At 49.5% G+C, this 17757-nt stretch overlaps 1 protein-coding gene across 3 annotated transcripts in view; it reads left to right on the top strand.

The window, feature by feature from the left end:
* LOC119969118 (glutamate receptor ionotropic, kainate 1) overlaps positions 1-17757 on the top strand; it is a 521043-nt gene that overhangs the window by 488574 nt on the left and 14712 nt on the right. For all 3 annotated transcript variants that reach the window (XM_038802335.1, XM_038802333.1, XM_038802334.1), the window contains one exon: positions 13411-13661. In XM_038802335.1, the coding sequence (XP_038658263.1) occupies positions 13411-13661 (251 nt within the window). The remainder of the gene's footprint in view (positions 1-13410; positions 13662-17757) is intronic.

Consider the following 17757-nt stretch of genomic DNA (forward strand, 5'->3'; position numbering starts at 1 on the left):
GGCACGATACCTCATGTGAGTCACCCGACTTGCTCTGCCCAGCACATCCTCGATCTCTACTTCACTGGGCGAGTCCAGATCAGCCATACAGCTCATTTAAATACCCAGCGCCAGGATTCACCAGCCACGCCTGGGAGAACACAGCAGAACACTAGTTGTACTGTGGACCAGTAATACGGCACCTGGAGGGGATTTCCCAGGCCATTGGAGCACCCAGGTTGTCGAGGACAGGGCAGGATTGCACCTTGGTACTCTGCCTGGCACCTGGGCACCTTTGTACTGCCAGCCTGCCGCCCTGGCAGTGTCACCTGGATGGCACAGCCAGGCTGACATTACCGGGGGTTGGATCCAGGGGGCCTTGCCACATAGAGGGAGAGGGGTTTCACAGGGGCCTCCCCAAGGCGATCCTGGTTGGTGGTGTGAATTTCTTGGTGTGGGAGTGGAGGGGACGAAAAGCCAACACCACCTGAAAATGCCGGACTCGGAAACCCAGCCAGCCTCAGCGTGTCCAGGATTGAGCCACCGCTGAGGGAAAAGCAAGGGCAAAGTGAGAGATGCAGCGAAGGGCTCGGCATCCAAGGCATCCCAGAAGAGAAAAAGAAGAAAAAGAAACCTCGAATGATCAGAGCTAATCACATGGATAACAGAAACAGCATCCAACCTAATCTCCATACTTCTCGGGCAAAGCCTGACCCAAGCCAACGAGGGGGAGAGCCAACTACTCAGTCAACAGGTGGGCACCTCACCAAACCCAGGGTAAAAAAACTATTCAGAGCAGCGCAACAGTACAGAGGTGGTCCCGCACGAGGAAAAGTGCTTTCTCAAGTATAAGAAGCTCCTCAAGTCCCTGTCAGGCAGGGAAGAGATGGTCAAGTGAGGGAACCATGGTTGACAAGAGAGGTTGAATGTCTTGTTAAGTGGAAGAAGGAGACTTATGTAAGGCTGAAGAAACAAGGTTCAGACAGGGCGCTGGAGGGATACAAGATAGCCAGGAGGGAACTGAAGAAAGGGATTAGGAGAGCTAAGAGAGGGCATGAAAAATCTTTGGCAGGTAGGATCAAGGAAAACCCCAAGGCCTTTTACACATATGTGAGAAATATGAGAATGACTAGAGTGAGGGTAGGTCCGATCAAGGACAGTAGTGGGAGGTTGTGTATTGAGTCTGAAGAGATAGGAGAGGTCTTGAACAAGTATTTTTCTTCAGTATACGAGAGGGGCCATATTGTTGGAGAGGACAGTGTGAAACAGACTGATAAGCTCGAGGAGATACTTGTCAGGAAGGAAGATGTGTTGCGCGTTTTGAAAAACTTGAGGACAGACAAGTCCCCCGGGCCTGACGGGATATATCCAAGGATTCTATGGGAAGCAAGAAATGAAATTGCCGAGCCGTTGGCAATGATCTTTTCGTCCTCGCTGTCAACAGGGGTAGTACCAGAGGATTGGAGAGTGGCGAATGTCGTGCCCCTGTTCAAAAAAGGGAATAGGGATAACCCTGGGAATTACAGGCCAGTTAGTCTTACTTCAGTGGTAGGCAAAGTAATGGAAAGGGTACTGAGGGATAGGATTTCTGAGCATCTGGAAAGACACTGCTTGATTAGGGATAGTCAGCACGGATTTGTGAGGGGTAGGTCTTGCCTTACAAGTCTTATTGACTTCTTTGAGGAGGTGACCAAGCATGTGGATGAAGGTAAAGCAGTGGATGTAGTGTACATGGATTTTAGTAAGGCATTTGATAAGGTTCCCCATTGTAGGCTTGTACAGAAAGTAAGGAGGCATGGGATAGTGGGAAATTTGGCCAGTTGGATAACAAACTGGCTAACCGATAGAAGACAGAGAGTGGTGGTGGATGGCAAATATTCAGCCTGGAGCCCAGTTATCAGTGGCGTACCGCAGGGATCAGTTCTGGGTCCTCTGCTGTTTGTGATTTTCATTAATGGATGAGGGAGTTGAAGGGTGGGTCAGTAAATTTGCAGATGATACGAAGATTGGTGGAGTTGTGGATAGTGAGGAGGGCTGTTGTCGGCTTCAAAGCGACATAGATAGGATGCAGAGCTGGGCTGAGAAGTGGCAGATGGAGTTTAACCCTGACAAGTGTGAGGTTGTCCATTTTGGAAGGACAAATATGAATGCGGAATACAGGGTTAATGGTAGGGTTCTTGGCAATGTGGAGGAGCAGAGAGATCTTGGGGTCTATGTTCATAGATCTTTGAAAGTTGCCACTCAAGTGGATAGAGCTGTGAAGAAGGCCTATGGCTAGCGTCCATTAGCAGAGGGATTGAATTTAAGAGCCGTGAGGTGATGATGCAGCTGTACAAAACCTTGGTCAGGCCACATTTGGAGTACTGTGTGCAGTTCTGGTCGCCTCATTTTAGGAAGGATGTGGAAGCTTTGGAAAAGGTGCAAAGGAGATTTACCAGGATGTTGCCTGGAATGGAGAGTAGGTCATACGAGGAAAGGTTGAGGGTGCTAGGCCTTTTCTCATTAGAATGGAGAAGGATGAGGGGCGACTTGATAGAGGTTTATAAGATGATCAGGGGAATAGATAGAGTAGACAGTCAGAGACTTTTTCCCCGGGTGGAACACACCATTACAAGGGGACATAAATTTAAGATAAATGGTGGAAGATATAGAGGGGATGTCAGAGGTAGGTTCTTTACCCAGAGAGTAGTGGGGGCATGGAATGCACTGCCTGTGGAAGTAGTTGAGTCGGAAACGCTAGGGACCTTCAAGCGGCTATTGGATGGGTACATGGATTAGGGTAGAATAATGGAGTTGAAATTAACTTCTTCTTAGGGGCAGCACGGTAGCATTGTGGATAGCACAATTGCTTCACAGCTCCAGGGTCCCAAGTTCGATTTCGACTTGGGTCACTGTCTGTGTGGAGTCTGAACATCCTCCCCGTGTGTGCATGGGTTTCCTCTGGGTGCTCCGGTTTCCTCCCACAGTCCAAAGATGTGCAGGTTGGGTGGATTGGCCATGAAAAATTGTCCTTAGTGTCCAAAATTCTGTGATTAACCTAGGACAAAAGTTCGGCACAACATCGTGGGCCGAAGGGCCTGTTCTGTGCTGTATCTCTCTATCTCACTAAGTGCCTCCAATGAAATAAAAGGACCCCGCCATTCTTGGAAATGAGCGCTGACAACTTGTACCTCAGAGTCAAGGCTTTCAGCCAAGACAACATCTCTATTGTCATCCGATGCACACAGCACCACCAAGTCAGAAGCCCACTCAATAGCAACTGCGTCACTGAAAGCAGGACCCCACCCCAGCCCCCTCCAGCCACCTAGGGCAAACAAGGATCTTAGCTTTTGTCTCAGCTCATTCATGCAGGAACATCGATCAAACACAGCACGAGCCATGCTCCCCAAGAAAAGACAACATGAAATATGCAACAGGATGAAAAGATGAGTAAAAGGAGTAAAAGATGAGCAGAGCCGGAACAAGTGAAAATGCTGCCAGTCCCGTGCTCTCAGCATGTGGACCCCCTGAGATTTTATTTTTAAATCATTATGTATTCAGTACTTTACCTTAATTGAAAGCATTGAGTAAGGTATGCAGTAAAGTTGAATGCAGTTGTAAGTGAGCACAATGTTTTTTATTTTACTAATTATTAAAAAGAACAAAATCAAAATTAGTGTCTGAATATATATATTTAAATGTGAACATTATGAATTATTTTACTGAACCTTCTCTCCTGGCATTGATTGGAAAAAAATTCACATTGTTAAAGCACCAATTTTCTCTAAGGTCAAATCACTCTGATTGTTTATAACTGCTAATTATTTTTTCCTGGTAGAACAATTTCTTTATGCGCAGTCCTCATTTTATATGATTTTATAATGAAGTTCAGGATTAAAAACATTGATTTCCAAGAGTTCATTGTGACACTGCTATTGAAATTTCAGTCATAATTACAAGTGAAAATGACGTTTAATTGCATAATTGCACTTCAGACTTTTGTAATCCATATTGCTATTTATGAAAGAAATTACAATGTCCAGTTGCTCAATACAAAGCGCAAGGAGCTGAAAACGAGTTGTACAAGTAACAGTGAGCTTAGATAGTCACATTAGGTTGAGTGGTTTGCTATTTGAATAACTAATGAATTTAAAATTTTTATTAACTAAAATTATTTTAATTGCCTTTGTTAGATGACAGAGACCTTAATTGAATATGGATGTGCTGTGGCCTCATATGGTAAAGTACAATTTCAACCTCTGGCTTTGGAGACCGAGGACCCAATTCTTCTCAAAGATTTCCAAGTTCATTTATGGCAGTTTTTTCAGGGAGTTTCCAATCAGCTCTGTGAGTTCTCCACCGCTATTCAATGACACTTAGTCACTTTTTTGGGCCCTGAGGAGTTTCTCACCGATTTAGGCCACACTTCGAATTTTTAGCAGCACTGGGGAGCTGAACTTAGAGATTGGGCCGCCATTTTGAAAGGTGCCCCGATCTCTAAGTGAGCTTGTGGGTCCCCCACACACCCCACCCATGGGCAATGTCACTCCCCACACACATGGGCACTACCACACACCCCTCAAGTGAGGACACCCCACTATGGGTCCCTGGAGGTCTACCTTCTTCAGGTTCCCCAGACCCCCTGACAGCACACCCTCCCTTCCAGGATCCCCATCCATCACGCTCCAACTTCCCGGAGGCCCCTATTACCTGTCCTGCACTCTCCCACCCTTCAAACCGCCGTCCACCCTCATTTTATGGTTATGGACCCCCTTGCCCCCAGCCCTTGGCAGTGCCACCCTGGTACTTGGGCACCCTCGCATTAACACACTGGCACCCAGGCAGTGCTCCTGCTGGCTTGGCGTTGCCATCCAGGCACCTTGGCAGTATCAGAGTGGCAGTGCCAAGGTGCCAGCTGGGCAGTGGCAAGGTGCCCATGTTGTAGGGGAAGGGCCAGGGGGCCATCCTGCACTTACCTTGACCACTCAGGATTCTCCGATGTCCCTGATCCACGTTAGTTTGGACCACCGCTGATTGGCACCTGGCTGCAGCTTCCCTGGGGAGGCCGGTGAATTGAAAGAGGCTGTTGGATCCTGCATAGGTAGATCGTTAGTAGGTTTACAACTTACTTTCACGGGCGTCATTCGGTCACGCCCATTTGGGGCGGGTTTCCGAATCCGATGTTTCGCGAGGCGTCAGAGAACCTGGGAAGCACGGATGTTGTCGGGAGGCTTGCTGGAGAGCTTCCCCTAAATTCTCTGCGCTCAAGTGAGAACCTAACGTGGCTGGAGATTCTCGCCCTTTATCTTAAAACTTGGCCAAAGGATGTTAAGACTTGACTTTCTACCTGAATGCTAGATGTCATCCACGACATTAAAATGGGCTGCACTCAGGGCAAAAACACCATAAATGGGCGGACCTTTCCCCAAATTTGGCTAAGTATCACTTATGGTGATGCAGAGTAGAGTAGGTAGATTGGCCACGCTAAAATGCCCCTAATTGGGAAAAAATAAGAATTGGGTACTCTAAATTTTTTTTTAAAGTACCACTTAAAACCGGTGCGAGTCCCCGCAGCCCAGGTGATATGATCCGGGCCACAATATTCAGCCACTTTGAAAAAAAAAATTTCCCCTTGTGAATAATGCCGCACCTCTGATGCGAAGCGTCTGATTCGCTCAGCCCGGGACTTATCTGAGTACCTTAATCAAAGGGCGCCACATTTAAACAGCTGCACAGAACTTGCTCTCATTCAAGCCAGGAGGGTGGCAGAGGAGGGGGCCTGAACCAGAATGTTGGTGCCATGGAGGAGCGAAGGGGAACAATCTACCCTCAAGCTGAGAAAAGACCCTCCTGCAAGATCACGGACATCGCTTGGGAGACGTGGCAGCACTGGTCAGTGCCAGAAACCTCCACAAGAGTTGCAATGCTGCAAGAAGATGAATGGCCAACTCCGTTCTGCCTGGGTAAACGCTCCCCTGCATCCTCTTTGCACTCCACCTTGCCATCACATCTCGGAATGTAACCTCGGCCCCACATGTTGCCACCTCACGAGGCCCCAACAACTGACCACCTACAAGCTTCCTCATACATCCTGGCACTCCTCTGCTCATAATCCCTCCCTGCTTATGTATTGTGACCACACATGCCAGCTTTCATTGACCTCTGACCCACCAGCAGGTCAGCTAACACCATCCCCATTGTGTTCCTGCAGGTTAAGCTTGCCCATGACCACTGTGAGTGAGAGAAGACAGGCGGTGGGATGCCTGAGCTGAACATAGAACATACAGTGCAGAAGGAGGCCATTCGGCCCAAAGTTCTTAACTCATTTTGAGGAGATAGCCCTGGAGCTTGCAGGGGAGGAGCAGGAGTGGTCCTGCACTGAAAGTGAGAGAAAAGTGAGGAGCCACTGCGCGTTCATCCAGATGACGAAACTCAAGTGAGTTCTGTATCTCACACCATTGTCCTGTACTAAGACTATCCTTTCCTTGCAGGAACATCACCCGATCAGCTTGGCCCATCCATCAGCAGAGACCAATCACCCACCCTCGACACAACCTCAAAGATGTCAGAGGAAGAAGACACAGAAGATGCATCACATCTATCACCCGTACCATTAACCAGCACAGAGACACACAAATCAGTCGCCAATCTTAGCAAGGTCTGTGGGTCACTATCTGGTTAACATCACACGGCTTCTGATGCACATCAGGTGGAGGCAGGAACATCCCAGCGATCGGACAGTTGAAGGTCTGTTGGATCCCAGGACTCAGTGGTGCCTCAGCCAGGTGTTGTGCCTTTGGACAATGTTGTCCCTCAGCTGCTTGAGATGCAAAGGCAGAGCCGGGAATACCAGGAGAGGGTGTCAGCAACATTCCTTTGAAATTGTGTTCGGCGGCGGGGCAGAGAATCCCGTTTCACGCATGAAATCGGGCACACCGCCAGTTCCCCGATTCTCCGCCCCCCGAAAAGCGGCGTTTTTGGGGAGTACACCGCACCGAGTATCCAGCACTTGGGCCATTGATTGAGGCCTGCCCCGCTATTCACCGCCCCCAGCCAGCCAAATTCCCAATGTGCTCCTGCCGTTCAGGAAACTCGCGTGGCGGCTGCGGACTCAGTCTGCGGGAGCCACAGTCAGGGGAGGGTCGATCGGAGGGCAGGGGGGCCTCACTCGGGACTGATTTTCTTTTGTGCAGGTGGTCCAGGTAAGGCGAGCGGCCGATTGGGGCACTATTTCGGCAGTCTAGGTCCGCGGACTGAGCCCACCATGGAGCACGGTATGGCCACAGGAGGCCGCCATCGTGCGCATGCACGGCCTCTGACCCGGAAGTGCGGGGGGCCGTATTAGCAGCTGGAGCTGTGTGCTCCACGACAGCTGTTTGCTAGCCCCCTGCAAAGCTGTGAATCCATGGCCATTTGACGCCAGTTTTCCTGGCGTAAAAGACCACAGTTTTCACAACGGCGTGGGGTCATAGTCCCGAAAACAGAGAATCCAGCCCCAGGTCACACTGTGTACCTCATTGTACCTAGACTCGGTTGTGGGCTCTGACCTCTGCATTACCGTCATCAACCAGACCTGAGGGGATATCCATTCTGAAGGAGCCATCCCTGTAGCCTGGGGTGTCCCTCGAAGATTTCAGGGAACTGCGACTGGTCGAGGATGAAGCTGTTATGAGCGCTCCCTGGAAAACAGGCACATACATGCGTGACACGTATCTGGTGATCGGCCCCTGGTCCAGTCGTGCAGGCCCCTGGACTTCTGCAGGGTCTCCTTTCGGAGCCGCAATGATTTGCTGCAGAGTCTCTGCCCCTTCAGCGCTGTGGTAAGTAAGATGGACAGCTCCATTAGCTCTGTCCCGATGCCAGTCAGAATTCTGTGAGGGGAGAGAGAGACAGGTTGGTGTTGCAGTTGCTGACCCATTGGCCTTCCTGACCTGGAAACAGCCTGTCCCAGAGCTTTGTCGGCAGCGATCGGACACTCACAGCTCAAGTGCCCTCCCATCTTCAGAAAACGTTGTCCCTCCCATATGTCCTCGTCCACCTATCCTCGCCTCCAGCCTTCAGTCTGAGTTTTCCCTCCCTTAAGCTCCCTACTATTGGAGGTTCTTTCCGGAAGGTAATGAGCCCACTCATCTTGACTGTCCAAGGTTAACTGGATGGTGATGTCCGCCTTGTGGGTAGGTGGGCTGATGGATCCTGACTGGCAGTTCGTTGGGGACCCAGCAGAGAACCAAACCCCTTGACTCTTGATCCTGTGCTACCAAGCTCAGAGCCCTGAAACCTGAGGTTTAATCCCAATCCTTGACTTTGGAATATTATTCATTGAATGGAATGCTGGCCCAACACAGGGTAAGGTTCAGACATTATATCCAATCAGGCTTATTTGGTCATTTACCTCACCAATGTAAAATCAATCACAATTTCCGTGGGTGTAAGTTTGTTCCTCAGGGCAAACGTCACAGTTATTTGTTTGTAATGCCCAGCCTTAAATGATGCCACAAGGCCCTTGAAGCATCCAACAGCCACTGGGTTTTCTTCAGGAGTTGGAGTAGCCAGCTATACCCGTGCTTATTTCCAGAAGGCAGCCAGACGTGGGGCCCCCCCACTTTCTGCAACAACCACTGTGTCGCCTCCTCCATCTTCACAGTGTCATCTGAGATTGTGGGGAGCTAATGTTCCTTAGGGTTAACTCTTAATGGCCAATTAGTGTCACAAGCATGAGTCTCAGGAATGGAACACAACTGTTTCCTCCTTCAGGGTAAGGCAGTGTTAATAGACATCCCTCTTAGTCAGGCTGGATAATTCAGAGAGCCCATTGCGGTCACCCCTCTACACTTAATCCTCCTTGACAGCTGATCCATAGGTTGACATACCCCCTCCTCGCCCACCAGCCCTGATATAGGCCAGAATTATCCAGCCATTGGGAGTTTCTGTTCCCTCCGGCAGCAGGCCCCCGCCCGCAGGTTTCCCGGTGGTGGCTTCAATGGGAAATTCATTGGAGAGAATCCCACCCCCAGCCAACGGTGCACCACCGGGAAACAAGTGGCTGGGAGGCCGGAGAATCCAGCCCATAATCTAATGTTGTGGTTAGAATTCTACAATTTGTCTGCCATCTTGGTTTGCTGCCCAACTCCAGATGAAAGTTTTGATTTTCTCTTCACTCATAATATCCGGTTTCAATGCTTCTTCCTCTGATCTCAAAGCAGACTCACTTCTGGTTCCTGAAACTATTCGTTTAGTTTACTCAGTTCTTGCTTTTACTTCTGCTGCTGACTTTTTCTTAATTTGTGCAAATAAATATCGATTTTGCGACCATTGGAAGTTCCTTGTTATTAATTTTACTTTCTTTGTAGCTTTGTTATTCCCAGTTGCCAAAGCTAAATATAATTTAATAAATTTTAAATCCTCTGTCAATTTATCCCTTGTATCAATCTATCCCTTCTAAACATTTTAAATCTACCATAGAATTCAGAGAAGGAGGCTATTCAGCCCATCGAGTCTGTACCAACCCTCCAAAAAAGCACCCGACCGAGGCCCTATCGCTGTAACCACGTGCATTGATCATGGCCGATCCACCTAACCTGCACATCTTTGGACTGTGAGAGGAAACCAAAGCACTTGGAGGAAACCCACGCAGACACGGGAAAACGTGCAAACTCCACGCAAACAGTTACCCAAGACCAGAATCAAACTCGGGTCCCTGGTGCTGTGAGGCAGTGGTGCTACCCACTGGGTCACCTTGTCGCCAGTTTCCGGCATAGCTGTCACTCTGTTAGGTCTAGTTTGTCAACATTGCAGTGGTGCCTAGCAATCATTCACCAATTTTTTTCAACATGCATGTTTTTCCCTCCATTGCCGGTTTCCAAAATGTATGCTTCCAATACTGAGTGTCACTCGCATTTTCTGTCTTGTATTTAATTTTAATGATAGTAATACTGTGGTAAGCGTGCCCACAATTTCCAAATATATGTTCCAGAGGGAGAGGCTCTAAGCTGGAAGTGCTCATTTTCCATGTTCCCTCTGGTCTTAATTAAAATGGTCAGCAGCAGTTCAACAAAGCAATTCACCACCACTTTCCCAAGGCTAAATTGGGTTGGGCAATAAATACTGGCCTCACCAGCGATGCCCACATCTTTTGAATAAATAAAAAAATTACTTCCCAACTCCTTCACATCAATTGAGCACAATTCTCTAGATTTTTACATGCAGTTCATCCTTACTAAACTTTGGAAGTAGCATTGACACACTCTTCCTTGTCTTACCTTGTGCACTAAGCTTTCCTGGTGGTCGACAACACATGCAGACCAAGGAACTCATGCATAAACCTGAGCAGAAAAACTATTTTTTAACCAAAGTGGAAATCCAAAGATATTACAAGGCTAGATTCAAATCTGGAGCACCCAGTTTTTAGGCATTACAAGTGCTCTTAAAGGCCCAACATGACAGCTGCGTGCAAGTGTACACTTCTGTAGTGAGGTGCTGTAGCCACCATATTGGTAAAGGTGTTGGCAGGAGGAGAGCATCTGCCAGTTCTATGCAGAATAGCCAGGTCATGATGGCAATCAGCGTGTAATGCTGATTTCATGCATGCCCCATTTGTGCCTCATTCTCCAGCTAATAACGTCTCTCGATCAATCATGGCTGAACAGCTATTTAAAAGGAGCATCAACAAGTCACTTGGTGGTGCAGAACTTGAATATTGCTGAGAGGAGAGACAGGCTGCCAAAGCTTTTTGCCTTGCACTAATCAGGGTAAATGCAAGAATACCCAATTTTAAACAATCACAACAATTTATACCACAGGAGAAAGGGTTGATTGCTTGGCAAGTCAATCCTGATTGGCTGCGGTATTGTCATGGAGAAAGCAACTGGGAATTGGGTTCCCCAATTCAAAAAAGGCACAAGGCATTAACATATTCCTTTTGTTTGCAGGGAATTCATTCCTGGGTGTGGATATATGTCTCTTCAAGCAACTTAAATCAACATATCACAAGCTTTACTAATTAATACATGAACATTGGTTGTTGGTGTAGCTATTAGCGCACTCAGGGTTGTTCTGCAAGTGCTGTCCAACCACAGAAAGAAACTGACCTAACAGTAGACATTTTACAGAAGCCAGCAGACATCGGCGGTGGGGAGAGGGGATTGGAGGAAAGGAAGAGAAGTCTAACATGAGGGGATGATACAGCAGGGTTTACAACTGGTCAGAACAACGGGGACCTGTTGAAGAGAACCCTTTGGAGGCGCGCAATTATTTACAGCCCCGAGGTAGGGGTGGAGGGAGAGAAGGGGGGGGGGAAGAGGCACTGCCCCCAGAACTGTCCCCTGGAAATACCCCCCGGTACAGTCTGGACACTGCCCCAACACCACTCCTGGTACTGAACAGGCACTGCCTCCTGGCACTGACCCCAGGTCCGAGAGGGGGCGGTACCCATGCCGGGGGTGGGGTGAAACCTTTTTCTTATTTTTTGAAGATCCGGGCGGCCTTCCCCTGGATTTCTTTTAAGTGAGTTTCAAAAACTCAGTTAAAGGGAAAAGCAAACAGCGGAGCCAGTGAACACCACTTTCCTTGCCTGAGTTAACACTCAGTTAAAAAATGAGAAAGTCCCGAACTTTGCTTTTCATTGTTCAGTGCTTTGATACCAGGAAGCTCCCTCACTGCCATTCTTCACACCACCTCCAACATTCAAACGCCACCTTGATTTGCACCTTCATAACGCTCTGGTCAGATCACATTTTGAAAACTTGAACACTATAAAATTTGGCCACAGTTAAATTCTAAGTTATATTTTACTCTTTGTTATAGAGTGCAAAGTTTTATTGGCTTTGATGATGGCCACTGAGCTGTGTTTCAACATGTTGAGCATTACCTCTAATGTGCAGTTGAAGTCACTTTTCGGTTTTGTACTTGGATACTTGACAATTATTTGCACATTTCATTTGCGAAATTAAGTTCTGTCCCTTGACATGTTTTTTTCTTTTCTGCAGTTTCTGACTTGTTGGCTCTAAATCAACTGCCCCTCCTGGTTTGGCATGACCTGCACAATTTGAGCTCTGTGTCTGGAGTTGACGAATTCATATCATTTTTGTAAATTAGTAAAGGTAGGGGACTGTGATAACCCTCACGAGGACCATGAGGGAATTACTTGTTGATCTCCCTGTGGGGCTCGTTGAGTATGAGTTCCCATGGTAACATAGAACATAGAGAAATACAGCACAGAACAGGCCCTTCGGCCCACGATATTGTGCCGAACTTTTGTCCTAGGTTAATCATAGATCATAGAATTTTGGACACTAAGGGCAATTTATCATGGCCAATCCATCCAACCTGCACATCTTTGAACTGTGGGAGGAAACCGGAGTACCCGGAGGAAACCCACGCACACACGGGGAGGATGTGCAGACTCCACACAGACAGTGGTGCAAGCTGAATTCGAACCTGGGACCCTGGAGCTGTGAAGCAATTGTGCTATCCACAATGCTACCGTGCTGCCCTTAAGAACAAATTAATCTACACTCCATTATTCTACCATAATCGATGTACCTATCCAATAGCCGCTTGAAGGTCCCTAACGTTTCCGACTCAACTACTTCCACAGACAATGCATTCCATGCCCCCACTACTCTCTGGGTAAAGAACCTACCTCTGACATACCCCTATATCTTCCACCAGTTACCTTAAATTTATGTCCCCTTGTAATGGTTTGTCCCACCCGGGGAAAAAGTCTCAGACTATCTATCTATTCCCCTGATCTTATAAACCTCTATCAAGTCACCCCTCATCCTTCTCCGTTCTAATGAGAAAAGGCTGGGACATTAGTGTTGTATGCATGGACGGGGCTTTACTTTTGAGTTAAAATAAATTTCGTTTAACCTTTATCTTTGTGCCTTCTGGAATACTACAGGCACCGAACAGTGATCACTAGACTAGGTAGTTTGCAGTTCCTAAAAATTGAATAAATCAGTATATTTACACAGTTCCAGAAAAAGTTGAGTCTGAATGAAAATGGAATGAATGATTCAGATTGGCAGGAATTCATTCAAAATCCACTGTGGGATTCTCCATCGCCGGGAGCCTCCGCCCCGCAGGCACTGCACCCATGCCTATGCATTTCCCGATGGTGGCCCACAATGGGAAACCCCCATTGGCCGGCTGCAGGAACGGAGAATCTCGCTGCCGGCAGGGGCGCACCGCGCCGGAAAACAGGGTTGGCGGGCCAGTGAATCCTGCCCCTAGACTTTGCACAGCCAGGCTATGAACTTACTCAAGGAGATTAATTTTGGCACATATTTAAAAATAATAAACCTAGTGTGGAGAGAAACACATCATACAGGTTTAAGAATAATTATCCAAACTATCGTGAAATTAAATTTCTTGTTAATTCTTTCTCTGAACCAAATAGTATTCCATTTTGAGTTTTCTGCTTCTGGTTGACCTCTATGTTTGTTCTTTTAGGGTCTCCATACAGAGATAAAATCACAATAGCTATCCTGCAGCTTCAGGAGGAAGGAAAGCTGCACATGATGAAAGAGAAATGGTGGCGTGGAAATGGCTGCCCAGAAGAGGATAACAAAGAAGCAAGTGCTCTCGGTGTTGAAAACATAGGAGGGATATTTATCGTGCTTGCTGCAGGGCTGGTTCTTTCAGTCTTTGTAGCCATTGGTGAATTTGTATACAAGTCCAGAAGAAACAGTGATGTTGAACAGGTATGTTAGTGTTTTTGAATGTTATGATGCAAATGGTGCAATAAAACACAACTGCTGTGGGGTCTGTTGATAAACTGAACCAATTTAGGCTCAATGCACGTAGAGATGTGGCTACAACCATTGAGCAGGGGCAATCGCCGGGGGCCGGCATGAATCCCACCCCCGCCATCTCCCGAAGTCTCCGAACGCTAAAAGGTCGGTGAGACATCAATCCTGCCGCCCGCCTTGGAGAATGGCGGGGGCCGGCGCAACGCTATGGACCCCAGGGCTACCCGTATTCTCCCAGCCGGACAGGCCGAAGTCCGGCCGACGTGATCATGGGTCGCATCGGCGTAAATCAAAACACCTATTTAATGGCGTCAACCAGTGCTGATGGTTGACGCCATACAGCGTGGAGGTAGGTCACGGCGTGGGGGGTGGCTGCAGGAGAAGTGACGGCGTGGCCGCAGTCTGTGTGTGTGGGGGAGGGGGGTGGGGGTGGGGGGGGGGAGTGCCGGGGAGGGGGGGGGGTACAGTACTGGGAAGGGGGGGAGAGAGCGAGTGCTGGGGAGGGGGGGACAGTGCCGGGTAGGGGGGAAGAGAGAGCGAGTGCCGAGGAGGGGGGCGAGGGCAAGGGAGGTCGTCCGCCTGGCCAAGTGCCATCCTCCAACAGTCGCGCCCATGCAGCCCGTGGCACCTGGCTGCGTTGGGGTGGGGGAAACGGGCAATGATGACATGTTGTCGTTTCCCCCCCCTGCAGGCCATCATGTTTTCTGATCAGTCAGCGATGTTGGCTGCCATGGCGGCAGCCGCTATTCTACATGTTGCCCTGGAGGAGGAGGAGGAAGAGCGTGCCAGAGAGGCGGCGCAGGCTGCCGCAGAGCAGCATGCCGCAGAGGGGCAGGCGGCTGCCGCCTAGGCTGGAGGGCCACCCGCCCAACAGGACGAGGAGGAGAAGGAGGAGCAGGGGGAGCACGAAGACGAGGAGGAGCACGAGGAGAGGGAGAGGACGTCGTGGAGCCTTGGCAATGGATAGGCAGGAGGAGGCCCCGTGTGTACCGGCCCCGTTCGTCTTACCAGGACCTCACGGACCAAGAATGCAGGAGGAGACTCCGGATGAGCCGGGAAACCGTGGCACACATCTGCCACCTGCTGGCACACCTGGCACCGCGTGGCATTGGTGGCGGACACCCTCTCCCCGTGTCCATCAAGGTTACGGTGGCCCTGAACTTTTATGCCACGGGGTCATTTCAGGCGCCGAGTGGGGACCTGTCCGGCATCTCGCAGACATCGGTGCACCGGTGCATCCGAGCAGTGACGGACGCCCTTTATGCCATTGCGGACCGCTACATCCGGTTCCCTGTGGACCGGGCGAGCCAGGATGACCGGGCCGTGGGCTTCGCTGCCGTGGCTAGGTTTCCCATGGTCCAGAGCGCGATCGATGGGATGCACGTCGCCGTGCGGCCACCTACAGATAACAGGGCCGTGTTCACCAATAGGAAGGGGACCTATTCCATGAACATACAGGTGGTCTGCGACCAGCGCATGATTATCCTGCACGTCTGCACCCGGTACCCGGGAAGTGTTCATGACTCATACGTGTTGTCGCGGTCTTACATCTCCGGCATGTTAAAGGGACAGTTTCAGAACAGCCAGATCTATTCCTGGGGAGGAGGGCGGATGCCCTTGCCTTTGCCTCCCTGATCGCCCGCCGTAGAATCCTGTTTGGCTGGCGGTCAGCAGCACCGCCCAGAGCTGCGGACTGGCTGTCCGACCTCTCGGAATCTCTCCAAATGGAGAAAATCAAATTTGCCATCCGAGGGTCGGACGACGGCTTCCACAGAACGTGGGAGCCATTCATGCAACTGTTCCGGGACCTATTTGTGGCCAATGTACAAGAGGAAGAATAGTCGGGGGAAGGTAGCGGGAGGGGGGGGGGGGCTACAGGTTCGTTACGGGGGTTCGATGGCTAGCTAAGGCCCAAAACCAAGCTAAATAAACATGTTGAGGGGGGGAGGGGGGGGGGCGCAGTTACTACTACGAAGATGCTTACCTGTAAATATGTATGTTAATTTTTGCGTGTTTGTTTTTGTTTGTTTTGTTTTTTTTTTTCTCTCTCCTAACAATTTGTAATTTGTTCAATATAAAATACGAAAACTGAATAAAAACATTTATAAAAAAAAAATGTTAAAGGGACACCACCCCCGGCTGAGGGGCTGGTTGCCGGGCGACAGGGGTTATCCGTTGAGGTCGTGGCTGATGACGCCAATACGGAGGCCGCAAAGTGACGCGGAGAACAGCTACAGTGAATGCCCATTCAGCGACCAGGGGTGTGATAGAGAGGTGCTTTGGCGTGCTTAAAATACGTTTCAGGTGCCTGGACCTCTCTGGGGGCACCCTCCAGTACCCGCCAGATAGGGTCGGCCACATCATTGTGGTGTGCTGTGTCCTGCACAACATAGCCCAGCAGAGGGGCGATGTGCCGCAGGCAGAGGAGGGAGGAGTGGAGGAGCAGCAGGAAGAGGCGCAGCCCTCCGTAGATGAGGGAGATGGGGGCGATGGTCAGGTCGCTGCCCATCGTTACCGGCTGGGCCAGCGGGCACGGGACAGGCTGATAGCCACCCGGTTCACTGACTAGGGGGCGTGGGAATCGGTGAGTATGGCCACATACCGCACACCGTGGCAACATCCGACCACCCTCACCCACCCAGCACCAACACCCCCCCCCACCCACCCACCAACCACCCTCACCCCACCTGCATGCACACCACCCCTCCATTGCACATCCACCTGCGGCACAACGGGCCGGGCTCACACGGTCGCCGGTGGAAGCGTGTCTATTGCAGGCCATGGAGGATGATGACGACCCGCTCTGCGATGAGCTCTGGGCTCTACATCATTGGACAATGTCTGACCCATGGCCAGAGTACCACCATCCACCCGGACCATCCCTGCATGCGGCCGTGACACTGCAGCTCATGGTCCCGTCCTATGCCCGGGGGGATGGAGAGGGCGGCCCAGGGGGAGGGGGTGCACACTCGCCTGGGGCCAACGTAAGACCACCCCTCAGACACACACTGGCGCTCAACGTACATGACACCCCCGCACGCTTTGGACAGAGCACAAAGGCAGCTTCTGTATGGTGGAATTTAAAATACAGATGGAGGGTGAGAAAGTAAAATCAAATACTAGTGTTTTGTGTTTAAACAAAGGAGATTACAAGGGGATGAGAGAAGAACTAGCTAAGGTAGACTGGGAGCTAAGACTTTATGGTGGAACAGTTGAGGAACAGTGGAGAACCTTCCAAGCGATTTTTCACAGTGCTCAGCAAAGGTTTATACCAACAAAAAGGAAGGACGGAAGAAAGAGGGAAAATCGACCGTGGATATCTAAGGAAATAAGGGAGAGTATCAAATTGAAGGAAAAAGCATATAAAGTGGCAAAGATTGCTGGGAGATTAGAGGACTGGGAAATCTTTAGGGGGAAACAGAAAGCTACTAAAAAAGCTATAAAGAAGAGTAAGATAGAGTATGAGAGTAAACTTGCTCAGAATATAAAAACAGACAGTAAAAGTTTTTACAAATATATAAGACAAAAAAGAGTGGCTAAGGTAAATATTGGTCCTTTAGAGGATGAGAAGGGAGTTTTAATAATGGGAAATGAGGAAATGGCTGAGGAACTGAACAGGTTTTTTGGGTCGGTCTTCACAGTGGAAGACACAAATAACATGCCAGCGACTGATAGAAATGAGGCTGTGACAGGTGAGGACCTTGAGAGGATTGTTATCACTAAGGAGGGAGTGATGGGCAAGCTAATGGGGCTAAAGGTAGACAAGTCTCCTGGCCCTGATGGAATGCATCCCAGAGTGCTAAAAGAGATGGCTAGGGAAATTGCAGATGCACTAGTGATAATTTACCGAAATTCACTAGACTCTGGGGTGGTCCCGGTGGATTGGAAATTAGCAAACGTGACGCCACTGTTTAAAAAAGGAGGTAGGCAGAAAGCAGGAAATTATAGGCCAGTGAGTTTAACTTCGGTAATAGGGAAGATGCTGGAATCTATCATCAAGGAAGAAATTGCGAGGCATCTGGATAGAAATTGTCCCATTGGGCAGACG

Source organism: Scyliorhinus canicula, chromosome 7 (genome assembly GCF_902713615.1).
Source record: "Scyliorhinus canicula chromosome 7, sScyCan1.1, whole genome shotgun sequence".
NCBI classification, from domain to species: domain Eukaryota; kingdom Metazoa; phylum Chordata; class Chondrichthyes; order Carcharhiniformes; family Scyliorhinidae; genus Scyliorhinus; species Scyliorhinus canicula.